At 36.0% G+C, this 23,680-nt stretch overlaps 1 protein-coding gene across 2 annotated transcripts in view; it reads right to left on the reverse strand.

Moving 5' to 3' along the window:
• Positions 1-23,680, reverse strand: part of TFEC (transcription factor EC) — a 65,056-nt gene that overhangs the window by 11,811 nt on the left and 29,565 nt on the right. The window contains exons 3-6 of one of the 2 annotated variants that reach the window (XM_074539932.1): positions 22,832-22,927; positions 6,835-6,949; positions 5,918-5,971; positions 2,338-2,413 (exon numbers count right to left, since the gene is read on the reverse strand). In XM_074539932.1, the coding sequence (XP_074396033.1) occupies positions 2,338-2,413; positions 5,918-5,971; positions 6,835-6,949; positions 22,832-22,927 (341 nt within the window). Of the gene's footprint in view, positions 1-2,337; positions 2,414-5,917; positions 5,975-6,834; positions 6,950-22,831; positions 22,928-23,680 lie in introns of both variants that reach the window. The other variant, XM_074539931.1, reaches the window with a different exon arrangement.

Raw genomic sequence — 23,680 nt, forward strand, 5'->3', positions numbered from 1 at the left:
GGACAGGCATGCTAACCACAATGGCTTAGTTATAGTAGTGTTTGCTCTTCAATGCAGAGGCTGATTCTCTTCCCTGTCATTAGTCTAAGCATCAGTAAGCTTTCTCCTTTTACAACTAAGTTTCCACTTTAAGAAGAATCTTCTGAAATCAATATGAGGCAAAAATGCTATGTGTGATAAAATGCTACAGATAAGGTATTGCAAGCCATGATAAATATCTTTCTTTCAAAGCAGAGGGGGCAGACTGGGGGCACAGTAAGGTGTTATGAAGTAAAAAGAAAGAACTGAAAGAGAGAATAAGGATGCTGAGTTATGATTTGGCAAAACACGACCATACCAAAAGGTAATAATAATGTTGATCTGCTCAGCCAATAAAAAAATTAATGTTTTGTTTAAATGCTCAAATGAATATATTTCTGCCTAAAAATACAAATACAAAAAAACCCCAAAACCACTACTTACATTTCTTTGAATTAATTTATCCTTGCACTAAGCTATAGCAAAATTGTGTTGCAAACTGTTTTTTCAAAAGCCCTGCAGGTTTTGATGCCTTTTTTTTTCTTAGCACCAGCTTAAAAGCTTTTCAGTAGGCCTACTTTCCAAAGGAGTACTGATTATCAGCTGTTTGAAGACAGCAGCCTTCAGAATGTGAGATACTTAAGTTCACCTTGTGCCTTTGTAAACATAAACCACTCTGGGTCTGGTCACACTGCTGAACTCAGTCATGGGTTTGCAAACTAAAACAAGATAAGGCAATGATTTCAGAGTCTATACCTGAAACTTTTTCATCAGGCAGAAACACCAAAAACTGAGGGTGAAGTCCATCATCCACTTACTGAAGCAAAACTGCAGGTCCAGGTAAATCATTTTAAGAAAAGCTTAAATGATTACTCTAGGTATTAATGTTTTGATTAAGTTCACAGAGTCAACCTGAATCCACACCAAAACATGTAGGTGAAACACCTTTATAGGCAATCAAAAAGTGCAACTGCAATTTGTACCCCATGCCCATCTCTAATTGCTGCATTTCCAGTTTCTATTTTTGCTTTATAGCTGCAAACCAACAGTGCCATCCACTGTTTTTCTGAGAAATCTTTCAATTACTTGCCCAAATGGTATTGAATACAGAAAGATGAACCAGCAAAATTAAAACGCTTCTATCAGTTTCTGCTTGCAATGGATCACATGTCCAAAACTTTAGGTACTTAAGGTGTTTTTTAATTCAGTTTTAAAACCTAATTCCATATTAATAACAAAAAAACATGGCCATTTTATCCAGTCTTTGGTGGATGCTACAGAAGGCTCTGAGTTTGTGAATTCTCTAAAATGGATGCAGTATGTTAACTTTCTCTCTGGTGGCTTCACTTCAAATAAAGCCAACCTTCTACTTGTGCAAGCCTCACACAGCTTTGTATTGTTGCATAAATCCTTAATGTAATCAAAAGTTTCTTAGTCTTAAGGTTAAAAAAGCTGAAATATCAATAGATGTTTTCATTTGGAGTATCATGCACATCTGTATTGACATGCAAATTACAAAGACAAAATCTGTATAATCAATTTTATGCAAGTTACAATCATGCTGCTGCATTGTCTTAAGTCTTCCCTGAGTGACAAGAGAAATCTAAGGCTAAAGTTCTGCATTAAAAATCACTCTGAATTGTAATTGTTAATCCTGCAATGGGCTTTTCTCCAAGGCAGCTTTTTTCTGCTGATGACAAATATAAGCTTTAAGGGAATGCGCATATAGTTCAAGAAATATGCATTTTGTGTTTCTGTAAGTATATGCATTAGTATAAAATGATATTATTATAGCAATTATTACTTTTATCCTTGCATTTTAGGACTGGTGCTTTCCCTGCAATGAGTTGAGGACTTTTGAAAAATGCTCAGTCTACAGACTCTTAAATTGATTCTTTTTTTCTTTTAGTCTGAGGGCAGACAGTGGCAACATAAATTTTTTGTTATCCCACTAGAGGGCCATGGCAAGAGCTGAAAGCATCACTACTTCCTTCTACTGAGATACCACACAACTGTGCTCAGGGACAGAGAGATGGACTTTCTGTTGGTTGGCTTTGTTTGTTTGTTTTCCCTTTAAGTGGCAGTTTCTCTTAAACACCCTGAAATTGCTTTCATATTATTATGCTTTCACATAAGTTTTTCAACAGGCACAAAAAATCTGTCAAAGGTTTGTTACTTCAACAGCCTGATCTGAGCCAGTGACCTGGTATGGAAGATTTTGTATCCCATTTCTCAATCCTATAGCCAATATTCACAACTGTCTCTTTTCTCCTGTATTAATACTATAAACATTATTATAGGAAAGACAGTTGAACTCACGGATCATTAGACTTGGGGATGAGTGTGCCAAGCTCCTTGATTCGGTAATTAATATTATACCTTCTTCTTCTCTCAACTGTTAAAAAGAAACATTTACTATTTTTACACTGAAATATTTTTGGAGAAATTACACATAAAACATTTTAATTAGTTAAAAACATGTTAGTCAATATATAGAAAAAGTCTTCCTCAAATAGCAGTCCCAACATGAGCACCTATCTGTCTCTGCCTTAGTCTCAGGACAAAGTCTATCATTAGTACCATCTGTATCTTACCTGAACTACAGGATTTCCCCCCATTTACAATTCAATTTCTAGAAAATGAAATAGTCACATATTGTCTAAATGTGATCTAACATTTTGTTTTTCCTGATGTTTATATATTCTCTCTCCACCATGCTCCCACAGAACAGAGATTTCAGCTTAGTGGAGTCTTGCTGGTGACTCCAACAGGGATACCAGACAATTCACCCAGCAATTGATATTTTGGCAGAACTCCTGTTACAAATCACAAGGTAACAGCTTCATTAGCCCTTATTTACAATTACCAGCATTTAAACCCACAGAGAGTACATAACTACAGCTGTATCCACTCACTAAAACAGAACAAGATTATGTCCCAAAACCACTTCACCCCTGTACATCTTTCCTTTGGTGATGGATAGCACAAAAAATATTTATGATCATTTTTAAAAAATAGAGAAAATGAAAAAAACCACCATGTTTGGAGATGTACACTTAAAGTCTAATGGCCTAATTTTGAATATAAATACAAAAAGCCCAGTAGAGCTAAGTTATAAGTGTTCAGCCAAGGGCATCCTAGCGGGTCTTCCAAGGCTGACTTCAATCTTTTCAAACACATATGAGCATGTCATTTCAGTCTCAGCCCCACCACCTGGATCACTTTTAGTCCTCTTCTTCCTGTATATAAAATGGTTTGCTTTCTGTCTGTGTGAGGCTCCTCGGTTTGTGCAGCAGTCAGTTATTTCCTCCCTAGCAGGCTCAAGCTCCAGGAACAACCTGAGTGTTATTATTTACTCTGATAATGTCCTCTACCTTGGGGGGATGCATTATCTTGTCTTGCTTTCTACAGAAACAGGAATTTCACTTAAATTAAAGCATCTCCGTTTTTTTGGTGTTGATTCACATATTCAGAAGACAGGGTTATAATCCTCCTGACTGTACAGCTCAGTGAGCCCCTGCATCACATTGCAATGAATGTGCTGGATCTTGTAGGAGAGCCCAGTGTACAAAAACACAGAGCAACTGGAAAATTTAAAAGATATATTTCAGTTGTGTTGGCAAAATAATTGCATGGCAAACAAAATTGAAGAATTTGCTTTTACTATACTGTCCAATGGCATATTAGCTGTTGTTTAATTAATATTTACACTGTAAGAGACTCTAAAATATTAATAAAAAAGTAGTCAACTAAGCATTAGCTATAAAACAAGGCAATGAAAAAATATCCTTACAAGTGAACACTTGCAGAATTCCTTTTTCTTTATATTTTTGCTTTTTTTTTTCCTGAAAAGAAACTTGCAGTGGTTGTGTCAATGAGTTGGAAAGGGAGATTTTTAAGCTTGGAAACATGTTGCAATAGAACTTTCCTGATGTGCATCTGTAACCTTTCCAGAGATATCCTGAGTTATCAGCCATATTTGAAAAATCAAGTTATATATAAGCCAAATTAGAAAATTATTTTTCAAACTGCATGCACAGGATTATAATATGACATTCTTTGTTTACAAGCAAAAAGCCCCGAAGTTAAGAAACATTAGGTAGGCAATGTTTTAAACTCTGTTGCATGAAGGGGTTCCACTTCTTAAATTGAACTCCCTTTTCTTGGTTTTGTTCAATGTACAGTCTTTCAAAGGAACTTTTTTCCAGTGTCTTTATTACTCCTTGTTATAAGAATGTACAAGAACATTTCTGTGAAATGTAGGCCTTAATTCAACCTCAAAATTGAAAGTTTGTTTAATTCCAATCAGCTTTCAAAAACTGATTTTTCAGACCATCACTGAGAAACCTGATCCCCTTAAAAGAGTAAATCACACTGATGAAGCCTTTATATTCACTGCATGATTATGTCCAAGCCTTTAGAGAGCAGAGCTGTGTCCAGAGAGCCTTTGGGCTCTGCAGTGTACACCTGGAGCCCAGCCAAAAGAGATGCTGCCTGTCTGCAGCGCCCTTCAGTTTAGCTGCCAGTGGGGAGGGAAAGTTCTCAGACGTTTCTTCTGGGATCAGGAGGGACTGTGATAAACCAAAGCAAACAACAGTAAGCCATGGCATCCCTGATGTATCTATGATGAGCCTCTCTTTCCCCTTGTAGCTCCAGATAACTCCTACCCACCCCCTTTTCTTAGTCCAGCAAAACTCCCCATTTCTGCCCTAACAAGACAGAGAGCAGCTGCACTGGCATTTCAGAGATTATATGCTAACAACGTATCTAAAAATCTTCATGGTCTGCCTGTAACCCACAAAAAAAAAAAAATTACAGACAGATACAAGGATGCCTTCTGGAAATTGTAAGTAGCAGGATATTGTCCACAGTGATTGCTAGCACATTGTGCCAGTGGATGTATAATTTCAGATATGGAATTTCAAACAAGTAAAGTCATAAATCCCTCTTTGATTACTGGATATCAAATAGCCAAAGAAACAAGACAGAAGTAAGATAATAAAGACATAAATAGTGGCTATTAACTAATTACTAATTTAGGTTTAAATTCATAGAATCATAGAATATCTCAAGTTGGAAGTGATTCATAAGGATCATTGAATCCAACTCCCATACTATTTCTGTTGGAAGAATGGGAAAGGAGAAATTGAAAATTTTAACTGCTTTATTCAACATTTTCCAAAAAGAATCCTACAGCCTTTTTGTTTCAAATTATGCTTTAGAGGGAAAAATTGTGTAATTTTATAGGCAATCTCCCAGTAATGATTCTGATGGCATTCTTTTTCCTATTCTATATATACTAAAATATTTTCTATTTTTGTAATTCTAATATTCAGTGTTCTAATAGACACTGAACTATGAATTTTACTTTTCTAAGACTGTTTCTCTAAAACCAACATGCCAATCATTTGCACATATCTGCATTGTTGTCCATCTAACCTTAAGAGGTTAGCAACCACTTAGAAGTTATCTCATGCAATTTTTTTTTCCTACCCCATCACCCATAAAGAGATACAGTCTCTTGCTTTGGCACTTCAGTAAATAAGGTGTGACGACTGGATTTTCAGTGGTGTTTTTCTCATAACCTGACTCCTTTCTTTTCTGCTTTGCACTGTAGTTCTTAGAGAAAACATCAAGTTTGTTACAGTGAAAAAATAATAGCAGGAGATTTTATGGAAATAAATTAATTGCAATATGCAAAGTATTTTGAAAGACAAAAGTCAGAGACATAAATTAATTTTCAAGAAAGAAAACTTTGTGGTCAGCTGTTTTTGCAGTCTGAGTTGGCCTGCTGAGAGGCTGGTCTAGAAGAGGAGCAGAGATGTGGTAGCTGATGTATCATGGTTTTGCATTTTCCATACATTCCATGTAATGAGATGGAAGATGAATGTATACTTACTGAGATTGTGGTTATCCTTTTTTTGTCTCTCCTTTGCCATTGCTCTTGTATCTGCTTCTGACAGAAAGTAACATTTATTAAAATAGTCCGTAAAATGCAATTCCAGTACTTCTTTCATCTTCTGAAAATGGCCTCTTGTCACAGAGACCAGATTTCCAGTCCTTTTACCGCATTACTTTTTTTATTATTGAAACAGATCATAGAAAAATCTTTATTCTACCAGTACTAAATTTTACACAAGTCTGGCAGGTTGCTTAACATTTTTTTATGGCACTTTTTAAAAATGTAAGAGTATAGAAATGCTATGGAGGGGTATTTTTCTCCAATTTCCTGTATTTTACATCAGGATAAAACTTACAATACACTAAGATGAATATGGATTTTCTACATCCCATAGTGCAAGAGTTAATCAGATTTGTAAGATATTGAATAAACTCACTGTTTCCTCTGAGTGACATTAACAAACTGTACATGATTTTTAGCATTCTTTGGATTAATTGAATGTAACTTTTAAAGTTTGTAATCCACTAATATAGCTTTACCTTGAATAGCCTTATTGTAAAGTTTTAAAAGAACTATTTGTTCTACCCTGGAACGAATTTAATGGATGATAATAATTTATATTGTTGGTCAGAAGCCAACATGTGGAAGAATATACTGTTTTCTAAAATATTAAGGTTTTTTTTGGAAGCACAATGTTCATGAAAACAAGAGCAAACAGAGGGTTTCTGAATTTCTAAAGAGAAGAACAGAAAGAAAACATTTCTCATTTATCTTTGTTCTTTTCATTAAATGAAACCAGAAACTGAAAGTTCTCAGGAATTTAATTATGAATATCTTTTTCATGAATAAGATTCAACTTTTAAGACACACCCCATTACTTATGCAGTTATATACTAAAATCTCAGAGTTTTTACCTGTGAGCTCCCTTTTTACTGGTAGATTAGCTGGGCAAGAAGCATTTGTGAGACCCATATTAGCTGGTGCCATTCCCTGTTCACTGTTATATATATCCAAAATGCTGCTAGATAGCTTGAGGGGTAGGAAAGGAAAGAAAAATAAGGGAAAAAATTTAAAATAAGTAAAAGACATAAAAGATTTTTTTAAAAAACCAATGCATGCAAGGAGAAAATATCTTTGGTTATGAGTCTGGTTTTCTTTAGAAGGAGTATATGTACATATATCTAAATGGAAGGACTCCCGTTACACAGTATTAACTAAAATTGAAAGCAGAGTCATTGTCTGCCATTTTTCTACAGGTGCCATTTGTGTGGGCTTCAGATCTACAGTGATGGCAAGATATGAGCCATGGTGTCTGTTTTTCAATTGATTCCAAATTGTACTTTCTAAATCCAGTGTTGCCATGTCTGCACTTCAAATATCCATTAGGTTGAAAGTCAACTTTACCATGCTGATTTTGACCATACTCTCCAGTATGATTCTCTTAACCACAACTCTAAACTCTGAATTGGTACCTCATAGAGGGCCTGGTCCAGCAATATATTCAGGGACCTAGTTATATATAATAGTTAAAATTAGAGTGGACAGTACATCAGAGAATATACTTTGAGGAAAGGAGCTGTATTGTTGTCATTATAGACCAGATAACCTAATGGTTTTAACACTTATAATCATATGTACCAGTATCCTTATTCCCTTAAAAAATATAATATAATATTATTTAAATAAACCCATAGAATGAACACTAGGAAATGTAAGGCTAATGTAGGTGGATTTCAGGTAATTGTACAATTACTTTTATTTGAATAACTTACACATATGAAATAACTGTAAAATATGCAAAATTTTACTGAAGAGCAGTTCAGGCTTTGCTCAGTTCCTATGACACTATGACCAACCTTTCAGCACTGGTCCTTTGCAGTAAAAGAAAAACTTTTTTGGCTTTTTTAATCATGCATATAAAATTTGTGCTGACATCTTTGGAGATTTTTTTGTGGTCAACACTGAAGGATTTAGAAACTGATTTTGGGTCCACATGGCCCGGAGAAAAAAATGCAAAAGTAAACAAAAGTAAAACACCAAAAAAACCCAAAAGGATTAAAAAGTGGGTGAAAAATATGTGGATACAAACACTGACTTGAGACAGTAAAGCATGAAAGGAAATTAGGAGTTATTTAAGAAAATTGTTTTTCATAGATAGGAAAATGTGTTTTTACAGATTTGCCCATCAGCTATGGATCCTGATACAACCTGGAATTTTCCAGGCAGGTCATCAAGACACCAACCATAGGTCTGCTGGGAATCACTCTTGTAATTTCTCTTTTTGTAGAGACTGTGAGCTTCATCACAAGTTACTTTGAATGGAGACAATTTTCCCAATTACATGCACAGTGTGAAGTTTTTCCATGGAAGTGCTGCCTATATTTTATGTTAAAACTGGAATTTTAAACTAGCTTTATTTTTAAATAATGATTTTGTTAAATTAACTAATAACTTTACTAGATAATCTGAGTATCTATTTTGAGATAAAGTCTCGCAGTTCTGTTACATACTGTGAAATGAAGCAATCAGAATTCTTATTAAACAAATATAAGTAACTTGCTCATTTTTAAACAATAGCTCTATTACTTAGGAAAACTGAAAATTCTTGAATACCATTATAAGGCACAACACCAAATCAGTTTTAAAAATCTGCTTATACATTTGATCTCTCAATGAAAATACTTTTTTAAAGAATGTTTGGAATTCAGATGAGTATTACTCAGAACAAGCTATGTTTAAGATGCAGGATTTGAATGCTAAGAGCATTCTCACGTTAGGTACCTTTGTTTCATTTGAGGGGTAAACTGACAAGTGTTACAGAAGTCACTGCAGTTTTACCTGTGCATTTTCTTTGTTCCAGTGATGGGAACAAAGACATTACAAGAGAGAACTCATATTAGCTCTCATCATGTTTAATTACTTCCTACATTCATGTTAATGAATTTGGTTTATTCAAATGATATGAAAACAGAAGGACATAAAAAATTGAGAGTCAGTGTGATTCCCACACATCCAGGTTCCAGTGGACTTTGGCAAGGCTGTTATATGACTTAGGCTACTGTTTTTGTGAAATGATAGGAAATAGTAACCTCTGAAAATAATATAATTAATAAATAATCTAACAAATGAGAAATACACATCTCTCATTCTTTACATAGTTCACACAGGTGTGTATATAAGTTCAATAATTTGCATGACACTGGTGGCAGTCTTCAATTTAGTAGATTATCAATGCCATTAATGAAAAAAACAGGCATGTAAACCACAACTTGATACAAACATGAGATACTTAATTGATTAATTCTAATTTTCAGACAGAAATTCAAATTTATCCTTGAAAGATAATTAAATTTCTAAAGTCTAGTTAAACTTCTAAAGTCTAAAATTCACCTGAGGGCCCTGACAGAGCTGGCAGAAGAGCTCACTGAGCCATCTCGAGTCATTCACCAGAAGTCCTGACTAACTGAGGAGGTCACAGTTATTGGAGTAAACGTGAAGCCCATCTACAAGGTGGGCCAGAAGGAAGATGGACAAACTACAGGCTTGTCATCTTGGCACAGGTGACAAGAAATGCTATGGAAAGTTAGTGCCAATTGCACTATCAACTGTCTCTTTCTTCTGTGATTCAGTAGAAATCTGAATTGTTTTGCAATGGCCGCTATGACAGATAAGTGGCTTTGTGGATACGGCCGCTGGTGGTCTCCCTTTCACACACTCACTCATACTTAGCACAAAAAATCTGCTATGAATTAGTGCGCAAGGAATAATTCTCAGTATCAGGATTCAGGATCAGGAGAAGAAATAGAAAATGATTAATGTGACTGGTTTTAGACAACTGAGTGTGTCCAAATGAACTGAATGATCTCTGTCTCTTATTCTTGACTCTGAAGAAAGTTTGGGGAGAATGTTGCAGGCCTCCAGTGTGTACCTTCTCAGGAAATCTCACTGGGCTCCTAACGTGAAAATCTCCAAAACACTCTTAGTTTAAAAATCACATAAGAAAGGCTTCCTTTAAAATTAATAATTTTTCTGATTACCAGAGACTTTTATAATATAAAGTCAAAAAATGTGTCAAAGTATTTTGCTGAAACTGTCTTCCTGAATTTGCTCTGCATTGATATATTAAGTATAGAAAATTCCAAGCAATTTCTTTGCTAATGTTACTGAACACTGAGCAATCTTATAGTAGAAATTGGCTGATACAATAAGAGGAAACATGCTTTTTGTCTGACAAAACAGGAAGTTCTTTTAGAAGTGTAGACATCTGTAAGCAACTAATTTTCAAATTATAAAATCAAAATACACAGCACAATATGTTATAGAAATTGTGAGTCAAAATATATCCAGCTGTTTGGATGTGTACCAAAATTCTATACATTGTAATGCAATTTATTGCTTATAGTGTCATTTAAGCAGGGAAAGTTTTTGCAGTACTCAGGCTTCAAATAGCTTCCAGGCCTATATTAAAAGATAAGTATGTGTGCATGTGTGTGTGTATATATATATATATATATACACACACAAAATTTCACAAAAATTCAACACAATGTTACTAAAGGTACAAATCACTTAAAATGGCACAATTATACCATATGTGTACAATGATGATCTTACAATTCTACAGCACTGTGAAACTTGATGAATCCCAAAATGCTTTAAAAACCCAGCTGATTCCACCATATCAGAACCATGTTGTTGTTTTCAATTTAGATGTGGAAACATAGACTTTTGGGCATGAAAATTCCTAGGTACCAACAAATGACTTAGCTTGCAGGTATCATATTGGTTCATACCTGTGTTGTTCTGAGAAGCCCTTGTAAGTCACATAATTTCCCAACCTTGCATTCATGATACTTATATTTATGTATATGTTTCAGGGAATTTAAATGCAAGCGGCTCATGAGGAATGAGAGCAGAAATATTTAAAATAGCAGAATATAATGTGCCATCTTTCCCACTTCTGAAATACAGCCAGCTTTGGATAAAAGATAAACAACCTTTAGCACAGCAAATGGTTAACCGGGAACAACCAGTGACAATGTAGTACAGGAAGAGAATAATACAATTTCTAATTAAAACTGCAAGGAGCATTGAAGAAAGCAGGCTGTAATTAACGAAGTTAGCGTTTGGCAAGGACACTGGGGTTAACACACTTCCTTTTGTATAAAGTGTCATGGGATCTTCAATGCCTGTGTGCAAAGACTGGAACATGAGAATTTCCATTCATGGGGCTCAGTCCTGAAAGATACTCAACTTTGAAGCTTAGAGCGATTATAAAAGCAAACTTCAGCTGGACTACCTGAGTGAATACACCTCACAGGGGCCTGTGACCTTGTTCTTGCTGACAGTGTCCAAGAGATGTCCTATGGAGGTCTCATCCATAGGATGAGAGAAGATTGCCGTGTTCAATACTTGGGTCTGAACTGCTGTGCAGGCAGGATTGTGTAGCAAAAACTGAATGTTTATTAACAGCATGGATGACTAGCAATGGACAGCTTTGATCACAATTTGCAGTCTCTAATACCAAGTTTGGGGGGGTTTTATAAAGGAAAACATTAATTGAAAGACATTGCATTATGAAATGGAATTATGTGGTATTCCAAATCTTATATCATGATAGCTGTTGTTAAATATAACGTAATTTTAAGGAAGATTTAGCATTTCCATATTTTCCAAGAGAAGGATTTTGAATGTAGCAATAAAATATATCAAAAATATATCATAGACAGGTTGTCTATGCCAATTGACTTCTAGTCCCTGAACAGGTCTATGTCACAACAGTTTTCACTTGCATGATGGCATATTATTCAAGTATTTTTCAAATTTGGCAAATCTTTGTACAATATGTTTTTCTTACTGTAAAATTCAAGTCTGTAAGCATGATGGTTGTATCACAGTGAGTGTTGCACAGCTAGAAAATAACAGTCCAACCCTTTTCCAAAGCTAGAATTTTCTTAATTTGAGAATTCTGCTGAAAATGGTAATGCCCAGTCTGGACTAAAAAGCATTTCCTGGGCTTTGAGTTCATTTAACATATCATTACATAATCTAGTTCATGAGCCAATAATGCTCTGTCTAAAATCAATTAGGTTTCACATTCCCAATGTTTTTATTTGGAGTATGTTAAAAAAGTTGACTGATTGCAAGTTATTGTTAAAAAGCTTATCTTCTATTTCCACTTGTGGACAAATTTTATTTTGTTTTGTGTTCCTTTAAGACATATGCCATTTTTTAATGTCCTCTCCCCAGGTGACTACTGGGGGTGAACATAGCTAACTTGAAACTTTGTTTTGCTAAATGGGACAGGCCATCATTCTTCAGACAGACCTCCCATGTAATGACATGTTCTAACAAGAGCCTCTCTGTACCTTTTCTGCTTTGAATTATATTTTCTGAAGGGTGGACACCTTTTTTTGCCTATTGCATTCAAAGCGTTTCATGCCCAGTGAATCCCACACTGAATATTTCCTCATGTCTCTTGGAAATCAGTCTCATGATGGATACTAAGATCATATTTATCTCCTTTATGCAGTCCCATCATTTTGATGGCTTATAGTTATCCCCTGAACAACTAATGTAACCAGATCTTTTTCTGTCATCTCCAGTTAATGAGTTCTCAGCTTACTGCAGACATTCCTGTTATTAGTATTTAAATGAATGACCTTCCACTCAGTACTATTATATTCCTTCCATTTAGACTATTCTGTCATCACAGTCATATAATTCTTACTCTATGATATCCTCATCCTTCTTTGTATTGGCAATATTTTTACTTTTGCTACTTCAGTAAATTTTATCAGCATAAATGTATCTTTTTCTTCCAAGATCACTAATGAAAATATTCAATAAACTGAGATCAAGGATTGGTTATTGATGCATTTAATTAATATATTTAATTTAGCTTGCTCCTTAACCTGAAAGGAATTCTGTTCAGTTACCTTCTAAATAACCTGTACTGCATTTTACTAAAGTGTGCTCACACACAAGGTTGTCAACAGCAAACCTTGGATATGCAGGACTAGCTAAAAAGGATTAATTCCAGTAGGAAACAGCTCTCCATAAACCCAAAGGATGTCTCTACTCAAGCATGATGGAGGGTGTGTTTATCTTTAAAAAACAGACACATGACATGTTCTAGTTGTCTAAAATGGCCAAACTCTAGGATATCAAGAGCTCTTCATCAAAGGCATCTGGAGAGTCCTGACAGGTCAAAACAGCTCATCAGCCAGCCTGCTTTCCCTTGAGGAACCTGCAAACACACAACAGGATAGCCTGTCCTGTTTCATGCCACCCTCTCTCCAAGGGGCTCGCTACCTCACAGTCACACTCACAAGCCCAAGGGTGATTGGAAAGGTCAGGATGTCCCCAGAGAAGACAGAGATCATGGCTAGACTGCCACTACCACACACCTTCATTCTGCCTGGATCAGAAGTGCTCATGAAAAGAGGCAAGTAGGAAGCAAGTTGCAGGAATAGTCCTGCTAGCAGGAACTTCCTTTGCTGTCCTTTTTTCTGGGGTTAATAACTGCAGACAAAGAACCCACCAAGAGTGCCTGTTTCCTGCAGTAGCAGTGTGTGGCACGTTTCCACAGCAGCTGCTGTGCTGTGCAGAGCAATCTGAGGGTCATTCACCCTGTTACACATGGTCAGATGGCCTGTACTGCACCTGCAGACTTGGCAAGCTTAACAGGGAACCACAACACATCTGGCTTTACTTGTCACAAGGAGAGACTATGTTGCTACCTAACCTGAAAGGTTGAGTATTGTATCTGCAAGAGAAAATTTGTTTTGCCTCTTGGTAAAAATTGGTACTTGCTCAGACTGCATCGAAAGCAAAAGATTAGTGCAATATTTTATCGTTTCCCACTCCTAAATATATCCCACTTAAATCATGTTTTCATGAGCTTAATTGATAGCAACACTTCAAGGAACAGTTTTGTAAAATGAGGCTACTTAATCTTAGCCACAAAAAAATTTTTCACCCATCTATTTCTTGCTTAATCATTTTAATTAAAGAGAAAACCACAAAAGTAGGAATTTTGTATAATGTTAACATTATTATCCCATACATGCATCCCAAATACAAAAATCTCAATATGTAATTGTGTCCAAAGTTCATTCCACATATGCCGTAAAAGTTTGTGTTTGTGGTGCTGGGGTATCAAACATAAAAACACAGTTGATTGCTTGTCATGCCTTCACAATGACAGATAAACAAAACCCCTTTTCAATCTCTCAAGTTCACAAATTGACCTCAAAATGTGCACTGCATTCGACCAAATAGTGAGTTGATCAATAAATGTATATTAACACATATTAACAAATCTGTCTTCTAAATAACAATACCTGGTGTAATGGGTGTTTGCAGGTTTTGACAAGGGGAAAACACTGGGGCAGTTCTTGTATCTTCATTGTGTGTTTTAATAAATTGTGACTTTTCATCTTTTCAATTCTATTGCAGACAGGATGCATAATCTTGTCAATACAAGTACTGTGCTGGAAAGACTAGGGTTCAGCTTCCTTTCTCAATTGCTGTGCTGCTTAAAGAAAGTTGAACATAAGCTGTGTTATCCTTTTTATTTGTAAGGATGTGTTTGCACTATCAGTTGCCAAAGTTTTAGTGTACTGTTCTCAGAATCTAGAAGATCCCATTTACAGCTAAATATTCTTGGTCCTTTTGCAGTTGCAAAAAAAAAATACTTATATTTGAGTACAAATGGTCTTCAGCAATAACAATTAAAAAATGCTCCAGTTTCTCTTTTTATTTTGCAAAGAGACTAGCAGAAAATACTGTCCTTCTCAGATTTGTTTTCATCTGAAAAAATTGTATCCCCTTCTATATTTATCTTTAACATGTTTCATAATTACACAATTCTCAACCAGAGACTTAATGTTCAGATATATTATATCAGATATTATATATTATGCATGAAAACTGGTTCATTTTTTATCATCCAATAATGATCATCAAGGTGGTTCATTATTCATCAGAGAAAAATGAACTCTCTTCATATTCCAGTCATAGTACATTTCTGCCCTGGTCATATACTTAGAAGTCCATTGTCTAGATAAATGTCTGATCAAATATGACCAAGCAAAGGAATTTTCTGGAGAATCAACCCTTTGCATGATGTACATGCCCTTTCAATTACTGCCTTTTAATTGTATGTTTTTAGCTCTTTCTTACTTTTCTGATCACAAAATTAACAGACACTGTCCAGAAGTTAAGTGAAGCTGTGATAATGTCATCATCCAACTTGCAGCTGGAAATCAATTCATAAGAGTACTGCCCACTAGACCCCAGGTTCTGAAAACAAAATATGCCAATTAAATGATAGATCTGTTAGCTTTTTTACTATTATTTCACAAATAACACCAGCTAATGCACTAATTCTTGGTTCCACCTTACTTCACTTTTGTTGGATACAGCATGTAAACGCATATATCAAATCATTTAAATTCTCCCTATAAAAGCAATGAAAAGCACAAACAAGTGGAAAAATAAGGCTGAGAGAGAAGTGAAAAAGACATTTATTTCTATCATATACTCTATATATTTTATGCTTTGTACTATGTCCTCTGAGGTGTCATCTAACATCTAAGCCTCTGAACATACTGCAGTAAGTTTTCTGTGTTCTAGTGTTTCCACATGGGTGTACCATGCAGAATTTCATTTTGGTTGAAAATACTTTCTGTAGTGTTTGATTTCAGATAAATTCACAAATACATATTTCTAGTGTAAATATAAATATGTATAAATATAAATTTAAATATAGTGCAAATACTCAGCTACTTAATAAACTACTTTGCATGTATATTAAAGGGCATTGAAGGCCTAGGCTGGTGGAAAAGGAAGTGCTAAGATGATCATTAAAGTTGTACTTTTGGAAGTGTATTTATCAAAATGGACAAGAAATCCTTGTTTTCCACAAGGTAGTTTTGTCTTGCAGTAAAAAGCTGGACTGGACCTGGAGAGCAAAGTAGCCACTGTTGTTGCCTCTGAGCTCACAAGTCTTTTATTCAATCTTTGTAAGTGCCATTGACAGAAATTCATAAAGTTTCTCTCCAGAAGGCATCATAACCTGTATGCTGCAGAGAGCAGTGAGCTAAATATAATCTTCTTTATGGCCTGCCACGTCCTAAGGACCTCAGGCCTTGCATTGCTGTATACAGAGAACAACACAAGATGCAGCAGAGGCTTTGGGATAAAACAAATCTTCTTGGTGGCCCCAAACAGCAGGAATTTGCTGGCAGATCCTGCTGCACAGGTGCTTGGAATTCATAAGGAATGAATACTGGGAGAATTAGAAACCTGTTTTAACTATCCTTTTCTCTTACTGCTGTTAAACAAATGTTAAGGTCTGTGATAAGACCACGTTTGTAAAAGGTACTTGCATACAAACAACTGTATATTTTTGAATAATACTTTCATTTCTGTCTGTTTACCTTTTAGAAAGAGGAAGCCAGAGAACAGAAAAGAAAATTACGTTTTAGAAAGAGGGAATCAGAGAAGAAAAAAGAAAATTTCTCTTAGTTTCAGAGTTAAGGAAGCTTTACTGCAGTTGCATGAAAATTGAGTCTTTTAGCTCCCTTTAGCCAGAGCTCTACCCCCAAAATAGAGAAGGATTAGTAGGCATTGGTCTGTTAGTGTGCCAGAGACAGAGCTGAGCTTTTTGGTCATTTTGCACAGCTTTTGAATGCTGCAGCTATGTAAAAGTAGATCACAGTTCTTCTCCTGACCCAAAGTAATGTATGCTCTTTTCTGTGAAGACCTTTTCTACAGCATGAGGTAAATTGTGCAGGCAAGAGGGCTGTACACTGCCCATTAGCACCTCAAACTACTAAATTGTGTGAAATACCAAAAGCAAGCCTTCATCTGACATTCGCATGACATTCAAAACAGCAGTGGCAGTGATAACAAAAGACACTTCCAGCTGCAGGAAACAGGCCTGAGGAGCTCTGAATTTGTGCTTTTCATAGTTAGTTTTTTTGCAACTGAAGCAACTGAAAGACACAATTTCCTACCTAACACTTCTATAGTATTGAAGGAAGACAAAGAAAATATTTGCTCACCAGTTTTATTTTTGAGGCGTCTATTATTTCCTCAATAGCTACTGACTTCTCCTTCATTTTTCTTTTTCCTTAAACATGTAAATGATACCAGAGAGCACTAGACAGAAGTTTATATACTTAGGTGAACTTTGATTCTTCCTTGGACTTTAAGACTAATCTAGTGTAGAATGTGATTGACAAAGCATTTTCATTGATGCTATGCAGCCTTTTCAAGTTAGCCAACCTAAGCAAATGAGGTTGTTAATGTTTACTCTGATCCTTTCTCTAAAATGGTTTTGAACTTTAGCAGATTTTATCAACTTCTAAGGGTTGCCAAATTACATCAGTATTCACTAAATAAAAAGTACTTGTGATTATGCAGTAGGGGGCTGCCTAGATCAGCAATGCTATATGCACCTCTAGTGGAAAGCTGGCTTTACGTCATGACTGAATAATTGCAGCACTTGTTGAATAAAACACTTTGGAGTATACCTACTTGAATTTCCTCCTTCTGTATGATTCCTGAGAATGGGACAGATGGCAGCTTTTGCAATCCATCCAGATGGTCACCATCAGTATTTAACAAATAATTAATACAAATTATTAATGTCATGATGAGAAACTGTGACGTCAATGACCTTGTAATAGCAGTGAGATTTTGCAGACAGAGTGAATCATGCTTTTACTAATAAATAGTGTCTCCCTAAAATCAAATGCAGAGTTAACAGATTTAATCAGAACTTTATACCAGCTGCAGTTAATAGAATCATAAAAATTAAAGAAGGAAAACATCAATCTATCCTATCCTGATCTAGCTGCTACTCTGTACCTGTACAACACAAGGTTTTTCCAAATGCCAAAGGAGCAAAACAAATACAAGTAAGCCATGCAGGCACTGAGGATTTTCTCCATAAGATCTTTTCCTGCAAGAGTGGCAGAAGTGAAGCAATCCCACTGACTTGACTCCCAAGCAGACTGGAAATAAACAGTAACTCCCAGTCTTGGTAAAATAGTGAACTATGAGTGCATGAAATGAAAGTGAAGCAGTGAAGCCTCAAAGGATCCCTGAAGAGGTGACCCATTGCAAGGCACCACCTTTACAGAGCATTGCCATCTTTCCCTGCCCAGCTGTTTCCCCAGCTCACAGCTGGCACAGCCCCTGACTTCCAGCATGCCCAGATGCTTTGTCTTCTCTTTTCTGGCACAGGTTTAATTTTTCTTTTCTCAACATTCTTGCTACTAAGGTCGTTCAAAGGGATAGTTAAAGAAAACTTTTCTTAAATATTACAAATAAATCATAGTATCATATAATGTTAATTGATAGTTATGGACCTTAAAAACTATACAGCACCAACCCTCCCTGCCATGGGCAGGGACACCTCCCACCAAACCAGGTTGCTCGAGGCCTTAATCAAGCCTGGCCTTGAACACTGGGGTTGGGATATTCACAATTTCCCTGGGCAACGCATTCCAATGTCTCACCACTCCCACAGTAAATAATTTCTTCCTACATCAACATGGAAACTTTTTTCTTGGCTTTATTTTGTACTGGATGTGGGAAAAAATTGAATGAAAAGGTTTCCCATGAAATAGCTTTCAATTTTCTTCCAATCTGAAATGAACTGCTTCATTTAGTTTAGTCATTCAGTATTGATTACTCCAGCAACATGGAGCTGAACTGATTCAACATATCAGCAGCTGGGCCTCTGCTGGCGGCTTTTTGAAATCCAATTTCATGGTAGTGCAGTGCCTGAAGCATTGCTCTGCAACTACTTCTTAGCTCTCATTGCCAGCCATCTAACTGCTACAGAGACTCTCACCCCAGGCTTCTTCAAAAATAGTGCTGAAAGCTCATGTTTTGTGCACCAGAAAAAAAGGCAACTTAGAATCCTTGAAAACATTCACAGGATTAAATTATTTTTCTTGCTGGTCCCACCCAGGTCTGTGCAAGAGAGGCCTGTGCTATTGCAGAACATAAACTTCCTCTCACTCCATTCTCATTCCAAGCCAGTCAATCTCCAAATGCTTTTGCCATAAGTTTTAGTGGACTGCATGTCAAGCAGAGAGCATCATCCCAGTTGTACAGGGACTATTTGGACTGCAGCAGTTATTTCTGTATGAAATTACTGGTAAATTGCCAGCTGTTTTCATACAGATCTCCACTGTGGTTGCTAGATTACTGGGTTTACTGGTGAGTCCTAGGGCTGCATATGTATATTATCAAAGCAAAACAACATTTAGTGCAAAGAAGTGATTCATAAGATCACATGTTGTTAAATTACACCTTGAAAAATACAGAAATACTAATTTCTGTGTTTTTCCTAACTCTGCTCTTTCCTCTCTTCACTGTGACTAATGTTCTCAACATCTGCTTTAATATGTTTCTTAATTTTTCTCTTTGCTGATATTAAAAACAATATAGAGTAGAACTTTTCGATACATGCCCTAAACTATTAATGATGGTGTGATATATGCTTTGTATTAACAGACCTAAACATCTAAACTCCCTGTGTTCTGGACATTTGGAAGGACTAAAATACTTTAATTTCACTATGTTAAATAGAGTGTAAGGATTTTGAATAAGAATGAATTTCTTATGAAAATGAAAAGTATTTATTTTTCAAATGTCTGTCACCATATCTGACCTACATGTCAGTAGGTGATAGACATTTGAAAAATAAATGTTTAGAAGTAAGCATGTCAGTAGTTTACTTCTAAAACTCACTCATATATACTCATATACACTCAACAATACTCTGATTATTTCATTTTTTTTAATTATTCTTACATGGTCAGATGTTGCTCCTAATATATACTTAGAGAAAAATATTGTCTTATAAAAAAAAATACGCTGCTGTCTGTTAATTAAAATTTCATAACATTTAATTATTGCAACAAGGAAAAATTACTTTAAATTGATACCGTCTTCAATGGTGTCTTTTTTAAGTTGTCTTACCTTCTCCATAATGAACAAACAGTTGTCATTACATGATAGTTCATAAGAATAGATATGATTTTATTTCAATTATGCTTTATCAACAAAGATATAATTTGGTTTACAAATTCTTTCAGAGGAATCAAGACCTCTTGCATGTAGAGAAAACTAGTCCTATTTTAACTGAATTTATAGAAGATTGTTATAAAAAGTAGGTTTCTGCCATTAGGGTATTTCTGAATAGAAAGACAACCAGAATATTCCCTAGTTTAAGCAATTCTTAAGTGACCACCCAAAACCAGACAGTTTCATGAAATTGTAAATTTGGGTCCACAAGCCAGATAATCCACTCCTCAGAAGCTGTAATTATTTTAATGAGAGATGGAGGAATGTTCTTATTTTCACTTCTCTGATTCTACTAATGCATAACTGTAATTCATTAATTCAGGGTCAGACAATGAGCCTTTGAGCAATTATTCACATGAGTGGTCTCACAGAATTCAATGTCTTCATTTAATGTGCCATTAAAAAGGTACATGGGTGCACTTAACTAAAGTAAACATTAGTTCACTGCAGCACACAACAGGTTGCACTGTAAAAAGTGGAAAGATTACTCAGCCACTGAGTAAGCCATTGAGAACACACTGAGACAGAAAAATGGCATCATGAATTTATCTTTTTCAAAAAAAGATTTTGTTGGAAAAATACCTGAGCCTTTCACCACATTCTGAAAACCAAGTCAGTTCATTTCAGGATTTCAAAGATTACTCTGCACAGTTTGCAAAATCAAGTCCCAAGTAAGGAAAGTCTAAAAAATTCTAGAAATACTTAGGAATAATGCTGGAGAATTTTAAAGAGAAAGCCAAAATCAGCCAGATACAGAAGCAACTCAGTCTCACCTGTAATCTCTCTCTGTGTTTGTGCCAGCCACCACAGCAGGCACTTTGTGCAGATGTCAGAGCTACTGTGGGTCCTTGCTGAAGTACAGCTCAAACCCAGCACATCTCAGGGAAATTAGATGTTCTCTCACTCTTGATCATGCCTCCTAGTCCAATACTCTTGTAACACATACATGCTCAGATAAAGAAATTTCATTATGTTTGATATGATAATGAAAAGCTGGATATAGAAAAATTATTTTCTACATGCGCCTCTATCTTTCTCTATTGCACAGCTTATGACCAAAATTTTGCTGGCAGATTTAGGATGTTGCCTGAAAGATGGTTTAAAAGCAAGTGGCATGAGCTAAATGCCTGAAATCATCTCCATATGACTAATTATTTTGTATATTTTAGAAGTATAAAATGCTAAAAGACAAGACAGCAGAAGCAGAGACACCACTCCATTTCCTCACTCTGATGCAGTTTTTCTGCCTTGCTGAAGGCAAGCTTTATTTTGCCACTTTATTGAACAGAGCAATTTAGAAATGTGTGCTACTCTCTGGCTTACCTAGAAGCCTGCTGATTTCCTCAGCACAAATGAAAGTCCAAACACTATTACTTGTCCCAGAGGCACTTCAGGAGTCCCAAATCTGTGCAAGTACAATTCCATCAAGGTCTAAAAGACATTGCATATTTCCTTCCTCATCAAGAGTAAGGTATTCAATAAATTTTAGAGACAAATGTCCTTCAAGGCTGAAGATAAAGGCTAATGAACCTGGAATTAGGACAGATTAACATCATCCAATTTTAAAAGGTTTTGAAGGGAGTATGACTTCAACCCAAAACCCAGAATTCATGCCTCTCATCACCATCCCACGCTATCATACCAGAAATTATCCTCCCCTGCCTCACATCAATTTGAGCCAAAATATTAATTCACTCCCCAGGGACCATTTCCTTGCTATGTTCTGTACAGACATATGTGTAAATCAGTCCAGCTGCAATTGCTCTGTAGCTGGAATGCAAATAGAAGGTGTTCATGGAAATGTTCATTGGCATTAATGCTGGACTGTAGAGTGGGCCACACAGAAGAGTAGCGGTCTTGTCTCCTGAGGTATTTTTGGAGCCAGGGAAGTTCTGTAAATCGGAAAAAGCTGTTCCCCCAGAGGGCGATAAAGAGCCAGCACCTGACTGCATCCTGAGGTGCCCTTGGCGGATTGTCAAAGCCTGCGACAATCCTGCCTTCATCAGGGGGAAGCTCCCCTTTACCGGTGCACAGTACAAAGCCCTGAGGACAAACAGTTCTGGACATCAGCTGGGGTAGAAAGGACAACATACATCCTTCTGTAAAGTGCATTACAGGTATTGATATGAATTACTTTCATAAATAATAGCACTCTTTGGGGTTTGTGTCAGAAGAGCTCCATCCTTCCTCTTTCAATATGTAACATATATGGAAACATAAATAGTCTTTGTTAGTCCTCTCACATTTATCCACAAAGAGACATAATAAAATTGAAGTTTGTTAAATTAATTATTGCGAAGACATAACATTCCTCTTATTTGTCCTTGAAATTGTTCAACTAAATGCAACTTATCTGTATGAAAATCCAGAACTAGAGCCTTGCTTCTGGATAAGACACCACTGTACTATAGAAACTATTACATGGTGATTTTTAAACTTTTTTTTAATTGCGGTAGAAGGATGTTTAAGCAAGGCTTTAAATGACTTTCTAGGGTCCAGAGATTTTTTTATCCTTATTATTTTTAGCCCTGCAGAGACATCAGTAACTCCAATGGGTTATGCGCCAGGCATTTTGCTGGGCTAGCGCCCCAAATGGTATTCAGACCACATAAAACAACCATGTGTCACCACACTGGTGCCCTTTTCTGTAATAATTATTGACAAAAAGGCAATCAGCTGAAGAGAAAGAAGAACAGTCCACTGATACTGTTCCTTAGTCTCTGAATTGTGATGTGCTTGACTCACTCAAAGAAACTTTCTAGTATAAAAAAGCAAGATGAAATTCAACAAAATACTTACAGTTCTTTGCATTAGTAAAGGAGTTTCAGAACAACCTATCCCTTCATCATTAAAATTTGATTCCATATTGATTATGTCTTCAATAACTTCTTCCATCTGATAAAATAATATTTTAAGACAAATCAGTACAAATAATAATGGAAAAAATTATTTTTAAAATACAGAGGATTAATCTTGAATAGCTATTACAGCAATGAAACAATTTCACAAATCTATATCTTGCAATTCAAATAATTCAAACACTTCTATACAATATTCACATTTACTTCTTGTGAAAACAGTTGTGGTTTAGCAAGATACATCTTTCTCTTAAACACCAGCCCATGCTCATATTTAACACCTTATTGCAGCCCCATGATCAGATGACAGGAGTGCATTGTTAAGCTGTAACTGTGACCTATCACCTTCATCAAATGTCATCTTGATCACAGTGCATTGCTGCACTGGTGCAGGAAGACTGGAAGGAACCTGTGGTTCTGCAGCTGCGTGAGTCACTCCAGGTTTGGTGTTACATGCTGCTCTCTTGGGCAGGTAGAGGTTTCTTTGTTTAGCAGTACACTGGATACTTTTCCAGACAGCCTTCTGGTCTCTGTTTTGATCTAATCTGAGCCAAAAACTACTGAGGCATCTCAATAATTACTTGGGATGAAATAATGAGTACTTTGAAGGCCTATAGATACATATAGGTCAAAATCCAACATGAGTTTTCAATGATGATTATGATCTGGTTCCATTCACAATATAATTTTGGGGGAGATCCCATGATAAGCATGTCACTTTTAAGTTTATTATCTGCAGCTCTTGGGAGCTGAAGTTGTAGATGGTCCTGTGCAACGAAAGTATCACACA

The sequence above is a fragment of the Zonotrichia albicollis genome, chromosome 4, assembly GCF_047830755.1.
Source record: "Zonotrichia albicollis isolate bZonAlb1 chromosome 4, bZonAlb1.hap1, whole genome shotgun sequence".
Taxonomy (NCBI): Eukaryota; Metazoa; Chordata; class Aves; order Passeriformes; family Passerellidae; genus Zonotrichia; species Zonotrichia albicollis.